The 19,487-nt window shown below is 59.6% G+C and overlaps 1 protein-coding gene across 4 annotated transcripts in view; it reads right to left on the bottom strand.

The window, feature by feature from the left end:
• Positions 1-349: 349 nt before the first annotated feature.
• Cux1 (cut like homeobox 1) overlaps positions 350-19,487 on the bottom strand; it is a 317,234-nt gene continuing 298,096 nt past the window's right edge. For all 4 annotated transcript variants that reach the window (XM_026396850.2, XM_026396849.2, XM_026396847.2 and 1 more), the window contains exons 15-23: positions 7,364-7,491; positions 6,754-6,820; positions 6,080-6,192; positions 4,081-4,197; positions 2,999-3,082; positions 2,459-2,515; positions 1,975-2,055; positions 1,160-1,224; positions 350-910 (exon numbers count right to left, since the gene is read on the bottom strand). In XM_026396850.2, coding sequence (XP_026252635.2) covers positions 841-910; positions 1,160-1,224; positions 1,975-2,055; positions 2,459-2,515; positions 2,999-3,082; positions 4,081-4,197; positions 6,080-6,192; positions 6,754-6,820; positions 7,364-7,491 — 782 coding nt within the window. In that variant the 3' untranslated portion in view covers positions 350-840. The remainder of the gene's footprint in view (positions 911-1,159; positions 1,225-1,974; positions 2,056-2,458; positions 2,516-2,998; positions 3,083-4,080; positions 4,198-6,079; positions 6,193-6,753; positions 6,821-7,363; positions 7,492-19,487) is intronic.

Below are 19,487 nucleotides of genomic sequence, written 5' to 3' on the forward strand. Positions count from 1 at the left end.
TATGGTTTATTCAAACATGCAAGGCTGAGCGTGAAACGCAAACCTAACTAAGGAGATCTGCCAGTGGCCCCCAGAGGTGGCCATGCTACGGTGGCCCACAGTCAGTTCTGCATGGCTGAGAGGCACTGGGACCCCTCTAGTTAGTTCTTGGGTCTGAGGAGCCTGGGGGCCCTGGGATCTTGTTGGAGGCACTTCCTCGTCTAGAAACCAGAATATCTTGCTAAAGAAAAAAGCAGAAATCACTTGTGTCTGGGGGCAGGGAGGCGGTAGCAGAAACTGTCCCATACTCTGGGGATGGGGGTGGGGCATGAGTAAACTAGTTCTTATCTAACCTTGTCTATGTTCTATGGGGGGGGGGTGGATCAGTGACAGAGGCAGACCAGGGTGGTCTGACTCAAAGCCCAGTAGCCTACAGGAAGGACCTGACATCTCGTTCAGGGTGTGAGGGAGATCCTAGGGGAGCAAAAGGGGATGTCACAGCCCAGGCCTAAGGAGTCCAAACTGGTTTAACCAATGCCAAAATCAGGTGAGTGTCACAGCCGGGGTCTCTGCCACCAGTGCTAGAGGCCAGGCTGTGTGCGGAGCCCAGGCCAGGCAGGTGGAGCATTTGGTCAGCCTGGCCAGGCATTAGGGGGCTGTCTGGACCTAGGGAACCCTGATGTAGCTCTGACATTCTTTTAAGGAGCCCAAGGGGACCTGGGACCTCTGGAAGCTATTGGTCCAAGGACAAGGACAGTTTCCATGTTGGTGGGGGGTGTCAGGGGAAGCCTAACTCATTAGAAGCAACTGATCAAGCAGGGGTGGGGACGCAGCCACACTGTTGCAGGGGTGACCCTGGTATCACTGCCACAAATCACCAGCTGCCGCCCCGTTGTCCTTCTCGTGGAACTTGTGCAGGTGATCGGCGAACCTGGGAACAGAAACCACTTCTGAGGCTAAATGTGCAAAGGAGAGAAGTGTGTGTGTGTGTGTATGTGTGTGTGTGACAGATGGCCCTGGGGAAGTGGGCGTGGTGGAGGGCTGGGCGAGGACAGGATGGAGCTGTGGTGGACAGCCTGAGGAGCAGGCATCATGAGGGAGGGGCTTGGTGTGGCGTTGAGGAGGGAGGTGGGAGTTCGGGGACTAGATTTTGGGTTTTGGGAACAGGGGACATTCTCACTTCTTGGCGCAGGTGGCGGCACAGTCCCTCTCCACACTCTCGCTCCAGGCCAGCTTGTAGAGCACCTGACCAGATGGAGACAGTGTGAGCTTCCCACCCGCCTCATGGCCACTCCCACAGCCCACCCATGGCCCCTGTGTATGCACTCTGGGGACAGAAATGTCCTGTGGCCTCGGCCCCAAGGAAGTGGGCTACAGAGACACTCCTGAGCTTGCTTGTCTCACAGGAGGTCCAATGGGTCCAGACATTGAGGAATGGCCCTGACACGGGGCTTACTTCTGACAGGTCCAGGAGGTGCTGGGCCCTGCAGTCAGAGTGGGAGCCCAGGCTAGCTCTGTAGGGGCCATGGGACAGGCTGGCTGGAGGTGAGTCCCTGAGGTTGGACTCATACAACAGGCTGGCCCTCTCCTCCCCACTGTGGCAGACACAGAGGCATCCCCAGGCCACTGACTCCAGTGCCCCCCTGACTTGGGGAGATGTGGACAGCCAACGGCAGTCACTGGGGGATTTGTTAGACCTGCCTGGTCCCTCTTGCCTCAGGCTCCCACCGCGGCCTTTCTTTCCACCAAGCCCCTCAGGTCTGGGTCAGTGGCTGTGGTCAACCAGGCCTCCTCCCCTGAGTGGCCAGGCTGTGCCCTAGTCAGAGGATCCAATCCAAGTCTGGAGTGCTCTTTGTCCCCAGGATGGGGACCCAAGGGATAGGAGTGGCTCAGAACTGAGGGTGTGGCTTTGAGGAGGCCACAGTATCAGGGTCCTGCTGCCCTGGAGGTCAGCAGAGCATGGTGACATCCCTGGCTTATTGTCAGGACACTCACCAAGAAGACCAGGCAATGCAGGAAGAGGGTGTAGAAGAAGCCGATGGTGCGGGCCATCTTGTTGGAGAGGACCAGACGACCCTGGGGGGCAAACAGGGAGTGGGAGGGTGGGAAAGGGCTGCCCCTGGCTCTTGCAAAGGGGCGCTGGGGCTGCAAGGGGAGGGAAGGGCTGGGAGCTGGGGACCCTTCTACAATGTATGGAAGGGGGCGGATGGAGGGGGAAGTCCGGCTACAGGATTTCGGGGAATGGCGCCCCCTGCAGCCCAGTTCCAAAGCTGACAGTGAATGGTGTTATCAGAGGAGCTGCTGGGGAGAGGGAAGGACCCTGTCCCATTTCCCCAGTCACATGGCCCCCCTTGTTAGGGCATGGGAGGGGCCGTGTGGCCCCTGGGGTTTCTCCCGATGGGGCTGGAGGGCAGGTGCCATGGTGCCTAGAGATAGATGTTCCTGTCTGTCCCAGGTAGGCACAGGCGTGGGGACTCACCATGCTTAGTGTGGCCTTGTCCCAGGGGCTCAGGCTCAGGTACTTCCTCTGCCGCTCCTGAAGGAGGAGGGACGATGAAGAAAGGACCCAGAGAGGGCTGCAGAGCCCTAGGTGGCTGCTACGGGCCCCCTGGTGACAGTCCCACTCAGTGCGACATTCTGGGCTCCCCCAGCATCTGTGTGACTCCCCCACTCCCAGGGCCCCTAATGCCTGTGTAAAAAGCTCTTCCTGGAGAGGAAGGCTTAGGCAGGTGGGCGGGGGAGGCCACCACCATCGTGCGGAGTGGGACCCCCTTGCTTGTCTGCCTGCCCCACGGGGCACTTGGTGAACCTGCTCACTGCCACACGCCCACAGAGAGCCACTGAGGCCTTGCTGGGGGTGTCCTGGGCCTCTATGGCACTGAAGCAGTGTGGAGCTGCTGGTCAGGGAGGGTCTGGGCATGCAGAGCCGGGTGTGCCAGGCCAGGGGAGAACAGATGGGCATAGGGAAGGGAGTGGCCGGGCCAGGTGGGCGGGAACTGCTCAGGCCCCCTGCACTGACCCGCTTGCTGAAGGAGGAGAAGGGGTCCAGACGCTCCTCATACTGGGTCGAGTATCGCAGCTCCGTGTCATCACTGCTGCCACCCTGCACACGGGGAGGAGGAGAAGCCCGTCAGGGGCATGGCCCAGCAGGCAGGCAGTGCTCAGGGAAGGCAGGCCAACAGCCATGGCTTCTGCAAGGCTGGGAGAGGGTGCTGGGTGACAGTGTGAATGTGACTGCTGGCTCTGGCCTGGGGTCAGAGTTCTGTCTCCTCTCCAGGCGTCAGGCCCACCTCTGGTTACCTCTAGGGAAAAGAGGCCCAGGTGGGACAGGACAGGGCTGGGCCTGGGTACAAGTTGCTGAGGCTGGCCTCTAATTCGTGGGCTCAAGCTATCTTCCTGCCTCCGTCTTCCTAGTAGCTGGGACCACAGGTGTGGGCCAGGATGCGGCTTGGTAGGTTTGGAGGGGGTTGCTGGGGGTTGGGGGAGGCAGCCACTTGGAGCAGCACTGGTTCGCGGAGTCTGGGCGCCCTCTGGTGGCTGGAGAGCAGCATAGCAGCGCTGCTCCAGCGAGTGGGGGTGGGGCCCGCGGTGTCTGAGCTCCCTCCCCTTTTACTTCCCGCTCTGTCTTCCTTTGGTCACAGAAAGGGTTTCCTTGCAGGCCGGGACCCCTGAGAGGCCTGGGGGCCGAAGGACACCAGGGACAGCATTCTCAACTGGAATGAAAATTCTGAATTTTTTAAAAAATATAGATGTATAAAACATACCAGTTCCCAGCCTGTTCTGAATGCTCAGTACCCCTAGGGTTCAGTGCCCAGATCCTGGGGTGCACTAGTGGGTCACCACCATTTCACAGAAGGGTTGCCTGGGCTGGTGGGCCCCTGGTCCAGGACCCACCTCCCTGCTGGTTTTTTGAGTGAACCCATATGGGGTCCACTCTGAGCACAGGGAGATTGGCTGACAAGAGTCGAGGTGCTGGATGGCCTCGAGGTCCCCCAGGCCCAGGGTTGCCCCACAGGTCATTCCCCCAACCTTCCTGTCTCAAGGCCCTGACCAGCCTCTCCCTCCACCTAGCCCCCTGGGGCTGACCGGGAGGACGCTCACCCGGCCTGGGTAGCTCTGCAGGAACTTGATCTTCTCGAAGAGCTTGATGTTGTCGGCGCGCAGGCTGTCCAGCTCGCCCTGCAGGGCTTGGATGGTGTGCTGGGCCAGGCGGCTCTCCTGTGGGGGCAGCGGGCAGGCGGGAGGGCCAGGGTCAGAGGGCACCACACTGGCACAAGTACTGCCCTCTACTAGGCCCCTCTCTGTGCCCATGGCCTTCTCTTTGACCTGCTGGACACTGCTCATGGCTGCCCCTCTTGGAAGTTCCCCCTTTTCTTCCTGGTTCCAGCCCAGGTCACAGTCTGGGGTCAGGAGTCCTCGTATTTTATTTGGTTGGGGTGTTACCAGCCTTTTAGATGATCATCATGACTCCTATTATTATTAATGCACTGCTGGGGGTCAAACCCAGGTCCTTGCACTTGGTAGACCAGGGCTCTCTCTCTGAGCCGTGTCCCCAGCCTCTGTAAGCCACGGAGGTCTAATCCAATCCCATAAATGTCACCATCTTTATGTGGACAATGCAGTCCACTCACCATGTCCAACCATCTCCATCATTTAATTTCAGGACATTTTTATCACCCTAGCAAGAATCCCTGCACCTGTCAGCCGTCCCCCTGTCCCCCACCCCCTGGCAGTCACTTCCTGGACATTTCACAGAAATGGAATCGCAGCCGTGTGGGTTTAATGTCGGCTGACCTAAAGGCGAGAGGAAATGGGATCTCGTGTTTCAATTTCCTCAAGTGTGTGAAAGTGGGGGTTTCCTTTCCGCTGTTCAAAATTCAAGCAGTACCAAGAGGTACATGGCAGTGTGGCCATGTTCCTTGAAAAATCGAATGTAGAACTGTCACACGCTCTGGCAAGGCCCCCTCTGGGATCACGTCCAAAATAATAGGAGAGCAGGGTCTGGAAGGAATGTCATCTGTACACCCTTGTGAACACTGCTCTCGACAGCCACAGCCCGGGGGCAGCCCAGAGGTCTCGAAGGGGAGTGGACAAATAAAATGTGGCACATGCAGAAAATGGAGCAGTTCTTAAAAGGAGGGACATTGGGACATATGGTACAACATGGATCAACCTTGAGGACATGACAGTAAGTGAACTAAGCCAGTCACAAAGGAAAATACAGTATGAATCCACTTATGTGAATCCACTTATGCCACACCCACGTTTCCCTACTCTGTCACCCAGCTCTCTGCCCTGCTGCATTCAGTGTCCGTGCCTTCCTGGGGACACCCAGGCCCTGGTCTAGGCATAGTGTCTAGACACCTCCTGCCCCTGCTCCTCCTGCTCCCTCCCAGGCCCTCCAGGGCTCTGTTCCGTCCTCTTTGGGGACCTCATCCCTGCAGCCACCAGCCACGTGTAGACAACACCCTATGGAGGCCCCTCCTCTGGGGCCCACAGCACCTCTCAAGTCCAGACTGGTCACCAGTGCAGGGCAGGCCCTCCCTCAGGTGCCCCTCCAGGAAGGCCCTGGTGTGGGCCAGTGGCCAGCAGGCTCTTTGGGCTCCTTGGTCCCCTGACCCCTTGAGATCCCTTCGCGCTGTTCATCTCCACGGGGTTCCCAGCCCCCCTCTCCCCCACCTGGCCTTGCTTCCCACCCCTGCCTCAGGTGGGCATTTCCTCCTGGACCATTGTAACCATTGCCCGGTCACCTTCTGTCCTGTCCTGGCACCCGCGTGACCTGCCTTGCTGTCCATCACAGCTGCACTCCGCTGCTTAAATCCCCTGGGGCTGTCCTGGCAGCAGCCTGCCCGCCTGGTGCCCGCCTGTCTTGGGCTTCCTTCCTGCAACCTGGAGCAGGTCCTGTGTGTCCCACCTTGAGCCTGATTCTTAGGACTCAGCATGGTGCGGCCTCCTCCAGGAAGCCCTCCCTGACCGCACAGGACAGGCCCCTTCTCACTGCAAGTTTAAGGTCTGTGACAGTTTCCTCCTCTGGGCCCATGTGTTCTCCCACTGTGTCCTCAGGACTGTGGCATGTAGGGGACAGAAGGACGTGACTCACAGCCTCTAGCTCCTGGTTCCGGGTACGGAAGCGCTCCCTCTGGCTGGAGATGATGGAGAGCAGGGAATCCACCTGGCCCTCGGGGAGGGTGCCACTGGCTGGTGGGGAGGGTCCTGGGAGAGAGTGGAGACGGTGGCTTTGGGTGGCAGGAGACATGGGTGGCCCAGGCCTTGAGGTGGAAGTCGGACCCCCAGGTGTGAGCAGGTGTGTGAAGGGGAGGGGCAGCCAGGGAGCCTGAGAGGGCCGAGGCTGGCCCTGCAGGGCTCTGCCCCAGGGCACCTGTCTGCACTGCCAGGCCTGGGGCTCCTCCGCCCTGTTACTCTGTATGGATGCGGGGCCACTGCCTCTGTCACACCCGTCCCTTGTGAAGCAAAGAGACACTGAGGGAGCTGGGGAGGCCTGGACACACCCCCACATCCTGGTGCGGCAGCCTCAGGTTCTGGCCTCAGTCCTGAGGAGGCTGCCTCCCCTCAACCCTGAGGAGCTCCAGCTGCCTCGTGGCACTAAAGCCACGGCAGGCCACGGGGTGGGCGCGGGGGCCGACCTGCTGCTTTTGAGGTCATTGCTGCATTGTTGGGTGGGGACTCCTCTTTTGAGGAGGGGGAGTGTCCTTGGGGGCTCTGGGCTCTCCGCCTGCACCTGCCCCCAGCCCTCCTCCCTGGGCCCCTCCTCACCATAGAACAGGGCGGTGGCCTCCTTGATGGGCTCTGGGATCTTCTCCAACCCTTGCTCAGCAGCGCCCTGAGGTGGGGGAGAGACACAGGTGCTCCCACATCCGGGCACTGACCGCCCTCTCTCAGGGTGGCCGAGCCAAGTGGGGTGGAGAGCTGTCGGCCTGCAGGGGCTGGGCCCTGGGGTGCTCCTGAGGGAGTTCAGCCGAGTGGCTCTCACCTGGCCACTGGGCCCTGAGCGGCACCAGAGCCTGGGCAACCCTGGCCCAGCAGCTGGACGCTGCGGGACCCGAGCAGCCACACCTCCTCAGCTGCGAGGGAGATGCCATGCCCCTGGGGACCCTCTGGGCTCCTGCCTTCTGTGGTCTGGGGCCTCTGATGCTTCAGCCGAGAGAGGGGTGCAGGAGCCTGGCCTTGCCTCTGCCCGTGGGGTGGACGGTGGCCAGCCCGGGGGAGTGGGGAGCCCAGAAGATGTGGGCGCAGCCCCCTAGATTTTTGGGGTGGGGTGGGCTTACCCAGCTGCAGGGTCATGGGGGGCCGACCTGGGAGGTCCAGGGCTCCTGAGGCTGAAAGGACGGGGGCCCGGGGAAGGGCAGAGGGGAGCGGGGCTCACCTCCGCATCCGGGCGCCGGAGGGACTGGATGGTGCTCAGGTCCTGCTCTAAGCGGGCGATCAGCTCTCTCTGCTCAGTGGCCGTGGCCATGGCCTGGGTGACGTGCATCTGCAGCTCTGCACAGCGCCCTGCAGCCAAAGGAAAATGCGACCATCAGAGGACCTGACGTGACCCCTGGCTTGCCCCTGCGGCTCACGGTCCATTGGCCCTTCCCTCCACACAGCCACGGCCCAAGAGGTGCTGGCTGCAACCACTGTGGGCCTGGGTCCCCAGGGGAGGGGAAGGAAACTGGGCCTGGACTTAGGAGAAATGGGGGCACCCCACCTCTGCCCAAGACCTTCCTGGTGACCCTGGATGGCCCCTTCTCCCCTGTGGGTCTCACTCGGCCTCTGTCAAGCAGGGCGAGGAGCCCCAGGCCTTCCCAGTGAGCCCCCAGTTTCTCATGTCCTGGGATCATGACGGGAGAGGGCCCAGGTGGGAGGGGCTGAGAAAAGCAGGTGAGGTGTCGGGGGGGCAGGGGGGTCCCGCCTCTGGAGCTGAGCCCAGACCTGGGTGGACCCCCCTGCAACAGGCTCCAGACGCAGTGGTGGACAGGGTGGCAGGGGTGAGTGTTGGGTGGCCCCCAGAGTTCCCTGACCCACAGCCCTGTCCCTCTCCCCTATCCAGGAGCCAGCCCCTGCCACCAGCCCCGCGCCTGGTGCTGTGAATCAAACCCCAGGATCATCTTTGCTAGGAGGCAAATCCAAGCTAGTTCTGTTTGGAAACCTCTGCCCCTGCAGGAGGGTGGGAGATGGTGGGCAAGTTCTCTAAGCCTGGTCTCCAAGATGCCTTCAGTGGTCACTGGCTAGGACAGCAGAGTCCTGGGAGATGACCAGATCCCAGAATGAGGTATGGGTCTGCTTCTGGCTGTGTGACTCCAGGCAGCTGGACCACCCTCTCTGGACCTCATTTATAAAATGGTGATGACAGACCTTCCTTGGTGAGCTGTGGGGCGCTGTCCTTATGGGTGGACTGCATGGCCACCAGGGGGCACTGTGGCCTCAGAAATGCTCAGACTCCAGGCAGTGAGCTGTGAACCGGCTCCTCACTGGGCAGCCTGCTGACCAGCTGTCCAACCAGCCCTGGGCCAGGGGACAGCCCCACCTCACCCCACTGCTCCACCTCCTGGTGCCCACCACCTGCCACGCCCTTTCCGTACCCTGTGACAGTCTGGTCATTCAGAACTGAGATGAAGAACTGAGGCGTCCCCACCTGGGATGGAACCCAGCGGTGCCCTGTCCCCCAGTGCTTCCCCACACCACAGTCCCCACTGCTCAGGCCCCAGATGGACTCCTTCCTCAGGCGGGCCCCTTCCCTATTCCTGGCGGGCAGGCGATGGTGAGGAAGGGGGGCGGTGGGGTGTGGCGTGAGGGCAGCGCCAGACTGAGGGTGGGCTGCGGGTGGCAGGGGTGGAGCTTTAGCGGACCCCAGTGGGGAGACCCAGAAAGGACAAACTTGCCATGACCTCGGCCTTGGGCCCAGGCCTGGAGATGGGACTGCCGAGCCCGCGCCTCCGCACCATGCATGCTCAGGGGGGCTATGGATGGAAGTCCAGGACATGGAGGGAGAGGACAGCCAGAAAGCTAGTGGGAATGGCACTGGGTGGCGACCTACAGAAGGCCAGAGAAGCCAAGCAGTGCCTGCCTGTGATCCCAGCCACTCAGGAGGCTGAGGCCAGAGGATCACAAGTTCAAGGCCAGCCCCGTCTCAAAGTAAGCAAACAGGACTAGGGGTACATCTCAGGGGTAGACCTTTTGCTCAGTATGCACGAGGCCCTGGGTTTAATCCTCAGTATTAAAAAAGAAAGAAAGAAAGAAATCAAGCTAACAGAAGCATGGGTAACATTAATAGAGGTGAAGGGCCTGGACTGGGGGAGGAGATGGGGTTCATTTCCTGGCAAGAGAGGCCACAGGAGCAACTGCAAACAGAAGCCTGTCCACAACGGTGCAGGGACTTACTCTGTCTGGGTGGGGTAGACAGAGTCCCAGACAAGGTGCAGGTGAAGGGCATTTGGGGTGAGGGCACGGAGGTCACAGGTGCGGGGCTGACATGGGGAACTGAGGGCAGGTGACCACTGCCCACCAGAGTGAAACCTCTCCCCGGGGGTGTTCGTGGGGCAGGGACCTTGCAGAAGTGGCACAAGGGCTGGCTCGAAGGCCAGTGAGATGGCTCCGGGACCTGCTTGTTTTATTTGCCACCAGCCTGTGCCACCCTAGCATGGCTCGGCTTGGCTTCCAGGGTGGGCACAACCTGCAGCTTCAAGAGCCACCAGAGGAAATGGGGGAGGCTGGGAGAGCCTGGGCCAGCTGCTGGGGGTGGGCTCATGGTCCCTGCCTGTGCATACAGGTGACATTCTGCACATGTGTGAGGGTCCTGAGAGCAGACCTCCACCCAGGCTGCCAGCTCAGGCCTCCCTGGGGACGGTCAGTGTGTCCTGTGTCCAGCTGCTCTGGGCAGCCTTCTGCTGTAGCTACAAGTATGACATTGTGGAGCTCTGGGAGCAGGATGAGGGTCAGGGGACACCATCCCTGAGGACATGGCTCTGGGGGACACTGGCTGGTGTCTGTGTGCAGCAGAAATGGAGGATGATGGCTTGTGAGGCCCAGAGGAGAGGCTGGGTAGAGGTCAGAGGGCAGGGAGGCCCTGGGGGAGAGGCTGCAGGGAAGCCTCAGGGCAGGGAGGGCACCTGAGACAGCAAGGACAGGCCCAGGCGGACCCCAGCAGTGACCAGCTGTGCCTAGGATCCGTCCCTCCACGCTGGGGCTGAGGAGGCAGGAGGCAGCCTGCGAGGCACCCTGAGGAGGGTCTCAGCTCCAGACCCTTCTTGGAGGGGCTGTGGGCGCTCCCTGCCCCCTCTGCAGGAGGAGGGGACACACAGACCAACAAGTTGGGGGGCAATTCCTGGGTGGCCACAGAGCATCAGAGGAGCGCCTGGGCTGGACTCCTCCAGAGCTGGGCTTTGACCCCTGCCCTCTAGGGCTTTCGTGACCTCAGGCCGGCGGGTTCGGACCTGGGCAACTCCTCTCTGGGACAAGGTGGAAGAAGTGCTGGTGACAGCCTGGACCCTGTGTACAGAACCTGGGGAGGAGGCCCGTGTCTGGCCGCGGCCCCCTGGGAGGGGGTCGGAGGGGGCGGGCGGCTCTGGAACCACGTAGTACCGTGGGACAACTAAGGGACTGTGTGGTGGGGATGTGGACCTGGGCGCCCAGGCAAGGAGCCCAGAGGGTGCAGCAGGGACAGTGGCCAGAGCTTGTGGTGATATCTCAGAGGAGTGCCACAAAAACCTGGGGAAGAGGTGGCAGGAATCAGGGGACAAGTCAGGAGGAAGCGTGTTCAGGGACCACGTGGAAGAGGGACTGTCCAGAAATAAGGAGGGTCGCAGGTGTCTCAAGCTACAGAAAGGCGGAGGCGGGGAGGGCTGCGGACCCACGGTCCAGGGCCGTGAACCCAGGGCAGTGGCGGGTGGGGGAGGGGCGAGTGCTGGGGACAGGTGTCCAGCAGTGACGATCGCAGGGCTAGGGGGACCCTGTGGCGGGGGGTGGCTGTGCAAGAGAGCCCGTGGGAGGGCGTGGGGACAGTCTGCAGCTAGCAGGAGGGGTGATGAGGGCGAGCGAGTGTCAGGGGCGGGGGGCTGGCCTCGCCTCTGACTGTCCTCTCCCCCTTTTGAAGGTGAAGGGGACCTTGTCCTTCTGGGAGAATCTGGAAGATGTCCTGGAAGGTGCGTTTCAGAGGGAAGAAGGAGATCAGAGCAAGGTCAAGACCTAAGGAGGCGGAGTCCACCGCCCAAGGCAAGGACAAGGATCACTGAAGGGCAGAGATTCTCACAGCTGGTGGCAGGTGGCGAGGCCTGTGGACACTGGAGGCAGGGACCCTGTCTTATTCAATCAGCCACCTGCAGGCTCCCTCACGGGCCCCTCCATGCCTCTGCCCTGGGACAACCCCTGGTGATGGTGGCTGTGCCTGTCCCTGCCAGCGGGTGCTGGCCACATGCCCCTGTGCAACGGTGTCCCCAGGAAATTGCCCCCTCCTGGCGCATGGACTCTGCTTCTCCCTGGCAGAGGCACAGTGCGGTGGGGGTCCCGCTGCAGCTCCCAGCGCACACGCACCTTCTCTCTACCCGCCCCCTGCCCCCAGCAAAGCACCTTGGAGAAGTCCATGCCCAAGTGTCCACCACACCCAGGACCCGCCAAGGCCTCTGCACGTGGCCACGTCCTCATTGTCCAGTCCTCTCGGGGCCTTCCCGCCCGCCACCCCATTTCCTGGGCCTCCCTCCCACTCAGCATCTCTCTGGCACCTCAACCGCACCTGACGGTGACCCCCGACGGCCAGGGCCGCAGCCCACGGTGACCCCATATTCACACACACTTCCCCAGCTGGGACTCTCACCCCCAGAGTGCCTCAGATGCCCTGGACTGCAGTCTTTCTCGTCACACGGGGGAGAACACCCACATAGACACTCCCAGGCCTGCCGGTGACCACGCATGGCGGTCAGTGTGGGGACGTGGCCCCCCGCCCGCCATGTTTCTGCTTCACCTGGTGCCCCTGCTGCCCCTCGTCTACCTGGCAAGAGCCTCTACCTGCTTCAGCCACTCCACCCTGAGGTCCTCCATCCCCTCACCAGGTCAGTGCTCAGTGACCAGCCCCCAAACAACAGGACCTGGGTGTCTCTTCCTGCCCCACCCTCCTCTGGGCTTGTGCCCAGCCTGGAGCATGTCCCTGGCCCAGAGCTGGCCTCAGTCACCTTCTGCTGCATACCCCGCTGGAGGGGTTCTGAAAGAGGTGGCCTCGTAGGGCGGGGTGGGCCTGGTCACATGTGGGGCCAGGTCATTCTTTGCTATGGGGGACTGTCACATGCCTTGTAGGAGAGCTAGCAGGGTCTCCTGGCCTCTGCTCTCAAGATGCCTTCCTATTGTGACTGACAAAAACATCTGATATTGCTAAATGTCCCCAGGGGCAGAGTTGCCACCAGTGGAGAACTGCTGTCCCATCCAGAGACTCCAGTTTCTTCAAGTGCTTCTGGGTTTGGCTGTGGGAGCTGCCCTGACAGACAGCCACACCAGACAGACTGCAAAGACGTGACCTCCTGCCATGGGAGGCAATGAGGAGAGGGTGCTGGGAGGAGGCCTTTGCCGCCCACATTGTGTGCCCACCAGCCTGTCACAGGCCTCATCAGTAGCCAGGAAAGACCCGGCAGCTGCTGGGTCTCTAGGTGCCTGAGGAGCACCCGACATGGAGCAGGACTGGGTGAGAAAACCCGCTCAGGGCCAGGCACAGTGGCGCACACCTGCAATCCCAGCAGCTTGGGCAGCTGAGGCAGGAGGATCCCAAGCTCCAAGCCAGCCTTAGCCACCTCGAGAGGCCCTAAGCAGATCAGTGAGTGACCCTGTCTCCCCGTAAGACATCAAAAGGGCTGGGGCTGGGCTCAGAGGTTAAGCGCCCCGGGGTTCAGTCCCCAGTGCCAGAAACGAAACAAAAACCCAGACCACCACCGACCACCAGAACCCCTGCTCAGGTGCCAGACGATACCTACAGGGGACATGGGGACAACCACAGCTAGGTGCTGGGCCCTATGATTTCTAGGTGTCCCAGGTCCCCAGAGTCCTGTGTGCTCAGCATTCTCATCACCCTACTTCTACGAGGAAGTAAGATTCACCTTTCAGAGGTGTCCCCAGTGTCCACTGGCCAGGCCACCAGTTGGTAAGAGGTGGTGCCTGGGAGCCTATGCAGTGCCACACCATGCCTCCCTCATCAGTGGGCAGGGCCCTCCAGCCTCAGTCCCTGCAGTGCCCACCACTGTCCCCATGGGGCAGCTCTGCTAGGGCTTGTTCTCTAGGGACTCTGCCGGGGTGCTGGGGCGGGGAGCCTCCCCGCGACATTCTCAGCCTGAGCTGCTCGGACACGGTGGGCTTGCCGAGGCCAGGCAGGGCTGGGGGTCCCGCTCCATTAAGGATAGCTGCCCTCTACTGGGTGGGTCACTGATGGCTGGGCTCCCAGGCTGGCCCAGCACGCCTAGGCCCAGGCCTCTGCCTCCTCGCGGGAAGCTATGGCGAGCTCCAGCGCGGACAGCAGGCTGCACACCCGCATGGCTGGCGTGCTGGGCCAGGAGGGAGCCACTCTCCAGGCTACCCTTCCCGGGTCCAGTAAATACGGCAGAGGGCTCGAGGGCCGCATAACTGTCACCATGTGGCGCCATCTGCAATGGCCTTCTCAGAGGACCAAGAGGCTTATGATTTTGTTCAAGCACACTGAGTTACAGGGGAGGCAGGGAGGCCAAGGCCTGGAGGCTGAGCAGCTTGCTGGGTGCAGGGCGCCCACTGCAGCCAGGGGAGGGAGTCCTGCTTCCTCATCCACCTTGGGAACTGGCAGCCTGCAGAGCGAGAGCCTGCACACCTCCAGCCGCACACCCCTAGCCCCGCGCCTCCAGGTCGCACACCCTCAGCCTGGCATCTCCAGCTGCACACCTCCAGCCCGCACACCCCCAGCTGTTGTGCTTAATTACATTTCACTTTAAGAGCACTTAGGGAGACTTTCTGGGTAAAAAGGCCTTGTGCTGCTGTTTGTCTTACACGTTATAGTTTAATTTCGTTGACAGATCTTTAAAAAGTGGGGTTGGACCCAGGCTAGCTGACAGAAGTTTCTGGAGGTAGACCTGAGATTGTCAAATGCCAAGCCCACAGGGCAGGGCGCAGTCCTGTGCTGAGCTCCCTGTGGCAGGGGACTTGGGCTGCCCCTGCCCTTGGGGCTCCTGCTACAGGAAATCAAAGCGACGTTAATTCAGAGGGAGGGGCCGTGATTACAGGCCACACAGGGGAGCTTCATGTTCATCATCTTGGATTAACACGCCCCCAAGTAACCACTCCCCGACTGTCACACACCGCACAGATGGCAATTCTGTCCCACCCAGTAGATCCTAAAACAAGAGCACCCGAGTCACCTGGGCGTGAGCAAGCCTCTCTGCCAACTCTGCCACCCAGCGCCAGCCAGAAAGAGGCCTCAGGAGCCCCACATTCCAGAAACCCACAAGCCACTGCGCCCCCTCCGCTCCCCATGAGCCAGCTGACCCCCCTTGGCCTGTCCTTCTTTACACCAGGAGCCAGGGACAAAATGAGGACCCCCCAGCTCCCCAGAGCAGCAAGGTAGGGCCCCAGCCAGCTGCAGGCAGCTGGGGAGAGGGACTTGGCCGTGGCCTCGGCACCCAAGCCCCAGTTATTGGGCTGCTACAGCCAGCCCCGAGCTGTGCTTGGCACCTTGGGCCACCGTCCCTGATCCCCACAAGCCTGTGAGACCAGGAAGTGTCCCCATTTGACGGACAGGGCAGCAGGTACCACTGAGGTAAGTTCTTGGGTCAAAGGTTGCAGACAGTGGGGATGACACCAAGCAGGGAGGCTGGCCCCAGGAGCTGTCACTACGTGCAGGATGGAGGACCAAGGGCAGCAGGGGCGCGGTGCCCAGATCCCAGCGCTCCAGGCTTCTGCTCACGAATGACCGGAAGCCACGCGGCAGAGGGCCCCGAAGGTGGGGGACAGTGGCCCCGACAAGGGCAGTTCTCACGGTGCCCTTGGGACCCACGGGCAGTGTTTGCTGCTTTCCTCAGGCCAGAGCACTTCAAAGAAAGACGACCCACACACCCTGTGTTTGTATAAAAGATATTTACTTCAATTATCACACCTAGGGTGCTAGTGAATAGTAATAATACATGGTGTGAGTTCAGTGATATTGCTTCTCCATATCATAGAGGGACCGTGTACAGTGCTGAGGACGAACATCGTATGGCTAACCAGACAGCGACACCAGGGACACCGGGGACACCGGGCCGACGGGCGCCTCCCCCCACGCCAGCCGCGTCAACTTGACTCTCGATGTGGAAAACAAATAGCAAGAAACATGTCGTCAGAGATGAGTCACAGCAACACAAGGGGCTTCTCAAAGCTATTTGTACAAAAATGACGCCTTTTTTTTTGTTTTTGTTTTTGTTTTTCTCTTCTTTTTGGTCAATTGGGTCTTTGTGAGGATTAAGGAAAATAAATCTGTGATGTGAGCGTTAACAGACGAGCTCTAGACACCTAAGACTTAGTGCGTTACAGAAAATATAAAATACTGCCAAAATGTAGGACGACACGGGGGGAGGGCTGGGCCGCCACTGTGAGCGTGTGCCAGTGTCAGGACAGGAGTGTGGCCGGCGCTACCCGCTCTCACCGCAAGTAGTTATTGCACAAAGCAAAGAGCGAGGTCTCATCCACGGGAAGGGACGCGGGAGGACCGTCTTCTTCTTCTTTATTCCCCTCCCCACTTTTAGTTTACAATGAGCTATTCTCAAATGCTTTAAGAATTTTGAACGAATTCTCACGTCTCCAAAATGCACAGCATTTTCTGAGGGGCTTCAGGGGGTGGAACACAGAAAATGGTGGAGGGGAGGGAGGGGGAGGGAGAAGGAGGGAGAGGAAGAGAGAGGGAGGGAGAGAGGCAGAAATGCATAGACTAATTAGAGAAAAATGGAAACCCTCTGGGGGGCGGGGTGATCATTTCATTGGGGGGCCTGTATTTAAAGACAGAACAACAAAATCAGGACCCCCAACAATCTCAGAGAAGGGGCAAAGTCATGGCACAGAAGGAAATGTTCTGCCAGTGGGCCGGGGCTGAGCATTCGCCCCCGGCGGGCAAGCGGCTGGGGGTCTTGTTGGCTGTGCTTCTACCACCGAGCACTGGCCCTCACCAGGCCCTTCCTGCTCATTACCACACTAGCGGGGAGAGAGACCCCACCAGGCCTTCCTGGGTGGGCCCTCCAGCCGCTGCTGGTGCTAAAGAACCCCTCTGCTTGGCGAGATGGTCTGGATCAACCTCGTGAGCAAGGGCAGCGACGGCAACAGAAAAGCAACCAAAACAAATCGACCCGGGCGGCCCCGCAAGAAACCACTCTCTTGCTGGAGGTGATGGTCCAGGCCAGGCCCCTGTGCCCTCTCTGGCCAGGACTCGCCAAACCTTCATGAAGCCAGAAGTCTTAACAGAGGCTCTAGGAGGCTTTGGGGAACTGAACTTGGCTCTCCTAAGCCCCCCCAGCAGCTCCTCCCCGAGTGCCCTGGCTCACACTCCCTGTACTGCGGCTGTGGTCCGACTCTTGTTTACACAGTCAAGCCCAGTTTTCGAGTGGCTACTCAGGAGGTGGCTGTGATTCTGCAGGAGAAACCCCCTCGGCTCCCCCAGCACCCCCAGGCTCTTGGGTTCTCTGGGGGCGAGGGGGCAGCAGAGGACAGTAACCACTGGAGTGACAGCAAAAAGCATTCGTAACGACAACAACAACACAAAACAACAACACACTCCTGATAATTACTCCAATGATTAACCTAATAATAAATAGAAGAGGATAGGTAGGAATAATTTTTTTTTTTCTCAAGGAAATATCCTTTTATAGCTATCCTCGTGCACGCTGGCAGGTCAGTAGCAGTCAGGCCATTTCAACAAGACAGGGGTAAGTGCTGGGTCTCGGCTGTGGGCTCAGACACTCGGGAAGGTTCTCAGCTGCGGATCCCAGGCGCCCCACCTGCCCCGCCTGGGCGGCGCTGCTTGGGGAGACTGCGGCCTGTTTCCCCTCGGTTCCCCAAGACACAGAACTACAGTGAACATCCTCATCCACACCTGGATCCACCTGTCTAAAGCTTACTTTTGAGTTCATTTGGTGTGCAATACGCTTTTAAAAAATGAAGAAACATGATTTCTATTGCACAGAGCTTATACATAGTCATCTATTTAAGTGCTTTCTGTTTAAAGCAAACTACCAAACAACAAAAGAAGAAAAAGGGGGGAGCAGGAATCACAAAAGAAAAGCAGCCCCTGGCCACTTCAACGCAGTCTTGCTGAAGGGTGTCTTGTTTGCCGGAAGTCCCAGCGCTGACTTCCGCACACTGTGCTTCTGGATTTTTCCATAGGGATAGAGCCGTGACATTGGGATTTAAGGCACCTTTCCTTTCTGATCACAGAAAGCTTGATACATAGCATACAGCAAATCTTGTGGTAGAAATTAAAGCCCAAACACTACAGAAACCACAGTAACACAGACTACAGCGTTAACGTCACGGATCAACTAAAACCACCTGTGAGGAGCGACTCAAGGCTCTGGAGGCCGAGCAGCAGGGACGGCGGGCGCACTCGAGGTGCCTGGGGTCTGTCTCCCACTAGCCTTTCCCAGGATTCTTTGCCTACGATGCCGAACTTTTAAAGTTAGCATTTCGGAGGAGACTAGGCGCCTTGGAAATGTCTCGTTAAAGCTAAATGTCACTTCATCCAAAAATGAGAACTTGAGATGCCACTGACAGTGTGGACACAAGATCTTTGGAGGGGAGGTGGCAGAGGCAGGGCGCTGGGTGGCAGGGTGGGTCCCGGAGGTGGGCGGAGGGAGCCGTCTGTCCTACTTCCCTGGTCAGGGCTTCTGTGGCCGGGGCTCATTCTACGTCCTCTGCTCACTTCTTCCACCACGACTGACCCGCAAGGCCCTAAAGTGTTCTGCATCTTTCTGGAACTTGACCTGGGGACTTATTTTCCTGGCAGTTTTCATCTATAAAAAAGGTAAAACTGATGGGAATGAAAGTAAGATCGGACTGTTCTCTTAGCCTGAAGTGTGCTGGCCAGACAGCATGTGTTGGAAGGCCAGGCTGTCACCTTGTCCTGGTGGTCACAAGGCCTTTCCCTTCGCTGCCAGTGCCCTGGTGACACTGAAGTGGTGGCAGCACTTTTTCTTGGTAAGCCACCAGGCACATGGTAGGGACACAGCTCCTGGCTCCCACTTCCATCTGAATGTTTTGGCCATCAGAGTAGCCAGAGCGGGCGGACCCACATTTGACCAGCTGCCCTGGGGGCCAGTCAATTTTCTTCTGCCCTGAACAGAGACTGGCATAGTCTTTTAAAAAGACAGACAGAAAAACAAAACAAAACAAAACAAAACAAAACAAAAAAACGGAACCAGCCCCACAAGCTGGAGAGAGCCAGGCATCCTCCCTGCCCTGGAGATGTCTGTGTTTGCCAACAAGAGCTCGCAGTGAAGCCAGGTCGTGGCCCCAGAGCCAGAGACAGGACACAGACAGCTGCAGAGTCCTGGGGAAGCTGCTCACGTGGCCATCTGGGCAGCCCAGGGCAAGGGGGGACGGCTGTGACAGACTTCACAGCAGCAGAAAGCAAAGGCAAACCAAAGTCAAGGTCCTCTGAGGCCAGAACCACCCTGTCTGCAGAGGACACCGCACAGGACAGGTGAGAGCGGTGGGAAAACCCACGCACCCTGCAGAGTCCCCCACCCTGACGTCCTTGCAAAAGTAGAGGTGAAAGGCGTGGCCGCCAGGCACGATGCTGACCTCGCATTCTGAGCAGTGATGTCAAGGGGAGGGCACAGGTTAGTGAGGTAGAAGGGGACAAAGGAGGAGTGTGAAGATGAGGGGCATCCAGCCAGGGACAGAGGCGGCCTGGCGGTGGCAGCCAAGCTCCAGCCTTGGGTGTCGAGGCCTCCTCCCAGGTCACTCTGCTGCCCCTGCACAGCGAGCTTGCAGGCCTCAGGAGGACCGCAGGCAGATGTCTGCTCCTACCAGTGCCTGTCACAATGCAGTTAAGGCAAAGGCTCCAGGTCTCGCCGGTGACCCCTCCACTTCACTTTGTGCTAAGAAGGAACCTGCATGTCCCCTGGGCTCCCCTGCCACTTTTCAGTGAGATTTGGTTTTGTAAAATGAGAGGAACAAGAAACATTGCATAGAATGTCCAGAGTTCACGGTCACCCGAGAAGGATGGGATGGAAGAACAGAGGAGGGCCAACTGCACTGGGGAAGGCGCCTGCAGGTGATGGAGCTTGCCGGGTGGCCCTGGCCCATCCCTCTGAGGCCATCGCCTCTGCGTGATCTCAGGGCACCTGGCCATCACCCAGGATCCCCACCAGCTCCTAAGATACAACCTGCCTCCTGCCTGGTCTGCTGCATGACAGGCCCTGGCCCTGGCTGAGATGGCAGATGGGGAGGAGAGCTGCCCACGTGGGTCTGGGGGTGGTGGTGGTGGCAGCGGCGGGCAGGCAGGGGCGGGGGGCTCTCTTGGCTACCATGAGAGGACAGAGGCT

This window comes from Urocitellus parryii, chromosome 9, assembly GCF_045843805.1.
Source record: "Urocitellus parryii isolate mUroPar1 chromosome 9, mUroPar1.hap1, whole genome shotgun sequence".
Classification (NCBI taxonomy): domain Eukaryota; kingdom Metazoa; phylum Chordata; class Mammalia; order Rodentia; family Sciuridae; genus Urocitellus; species Urocitellus parryii.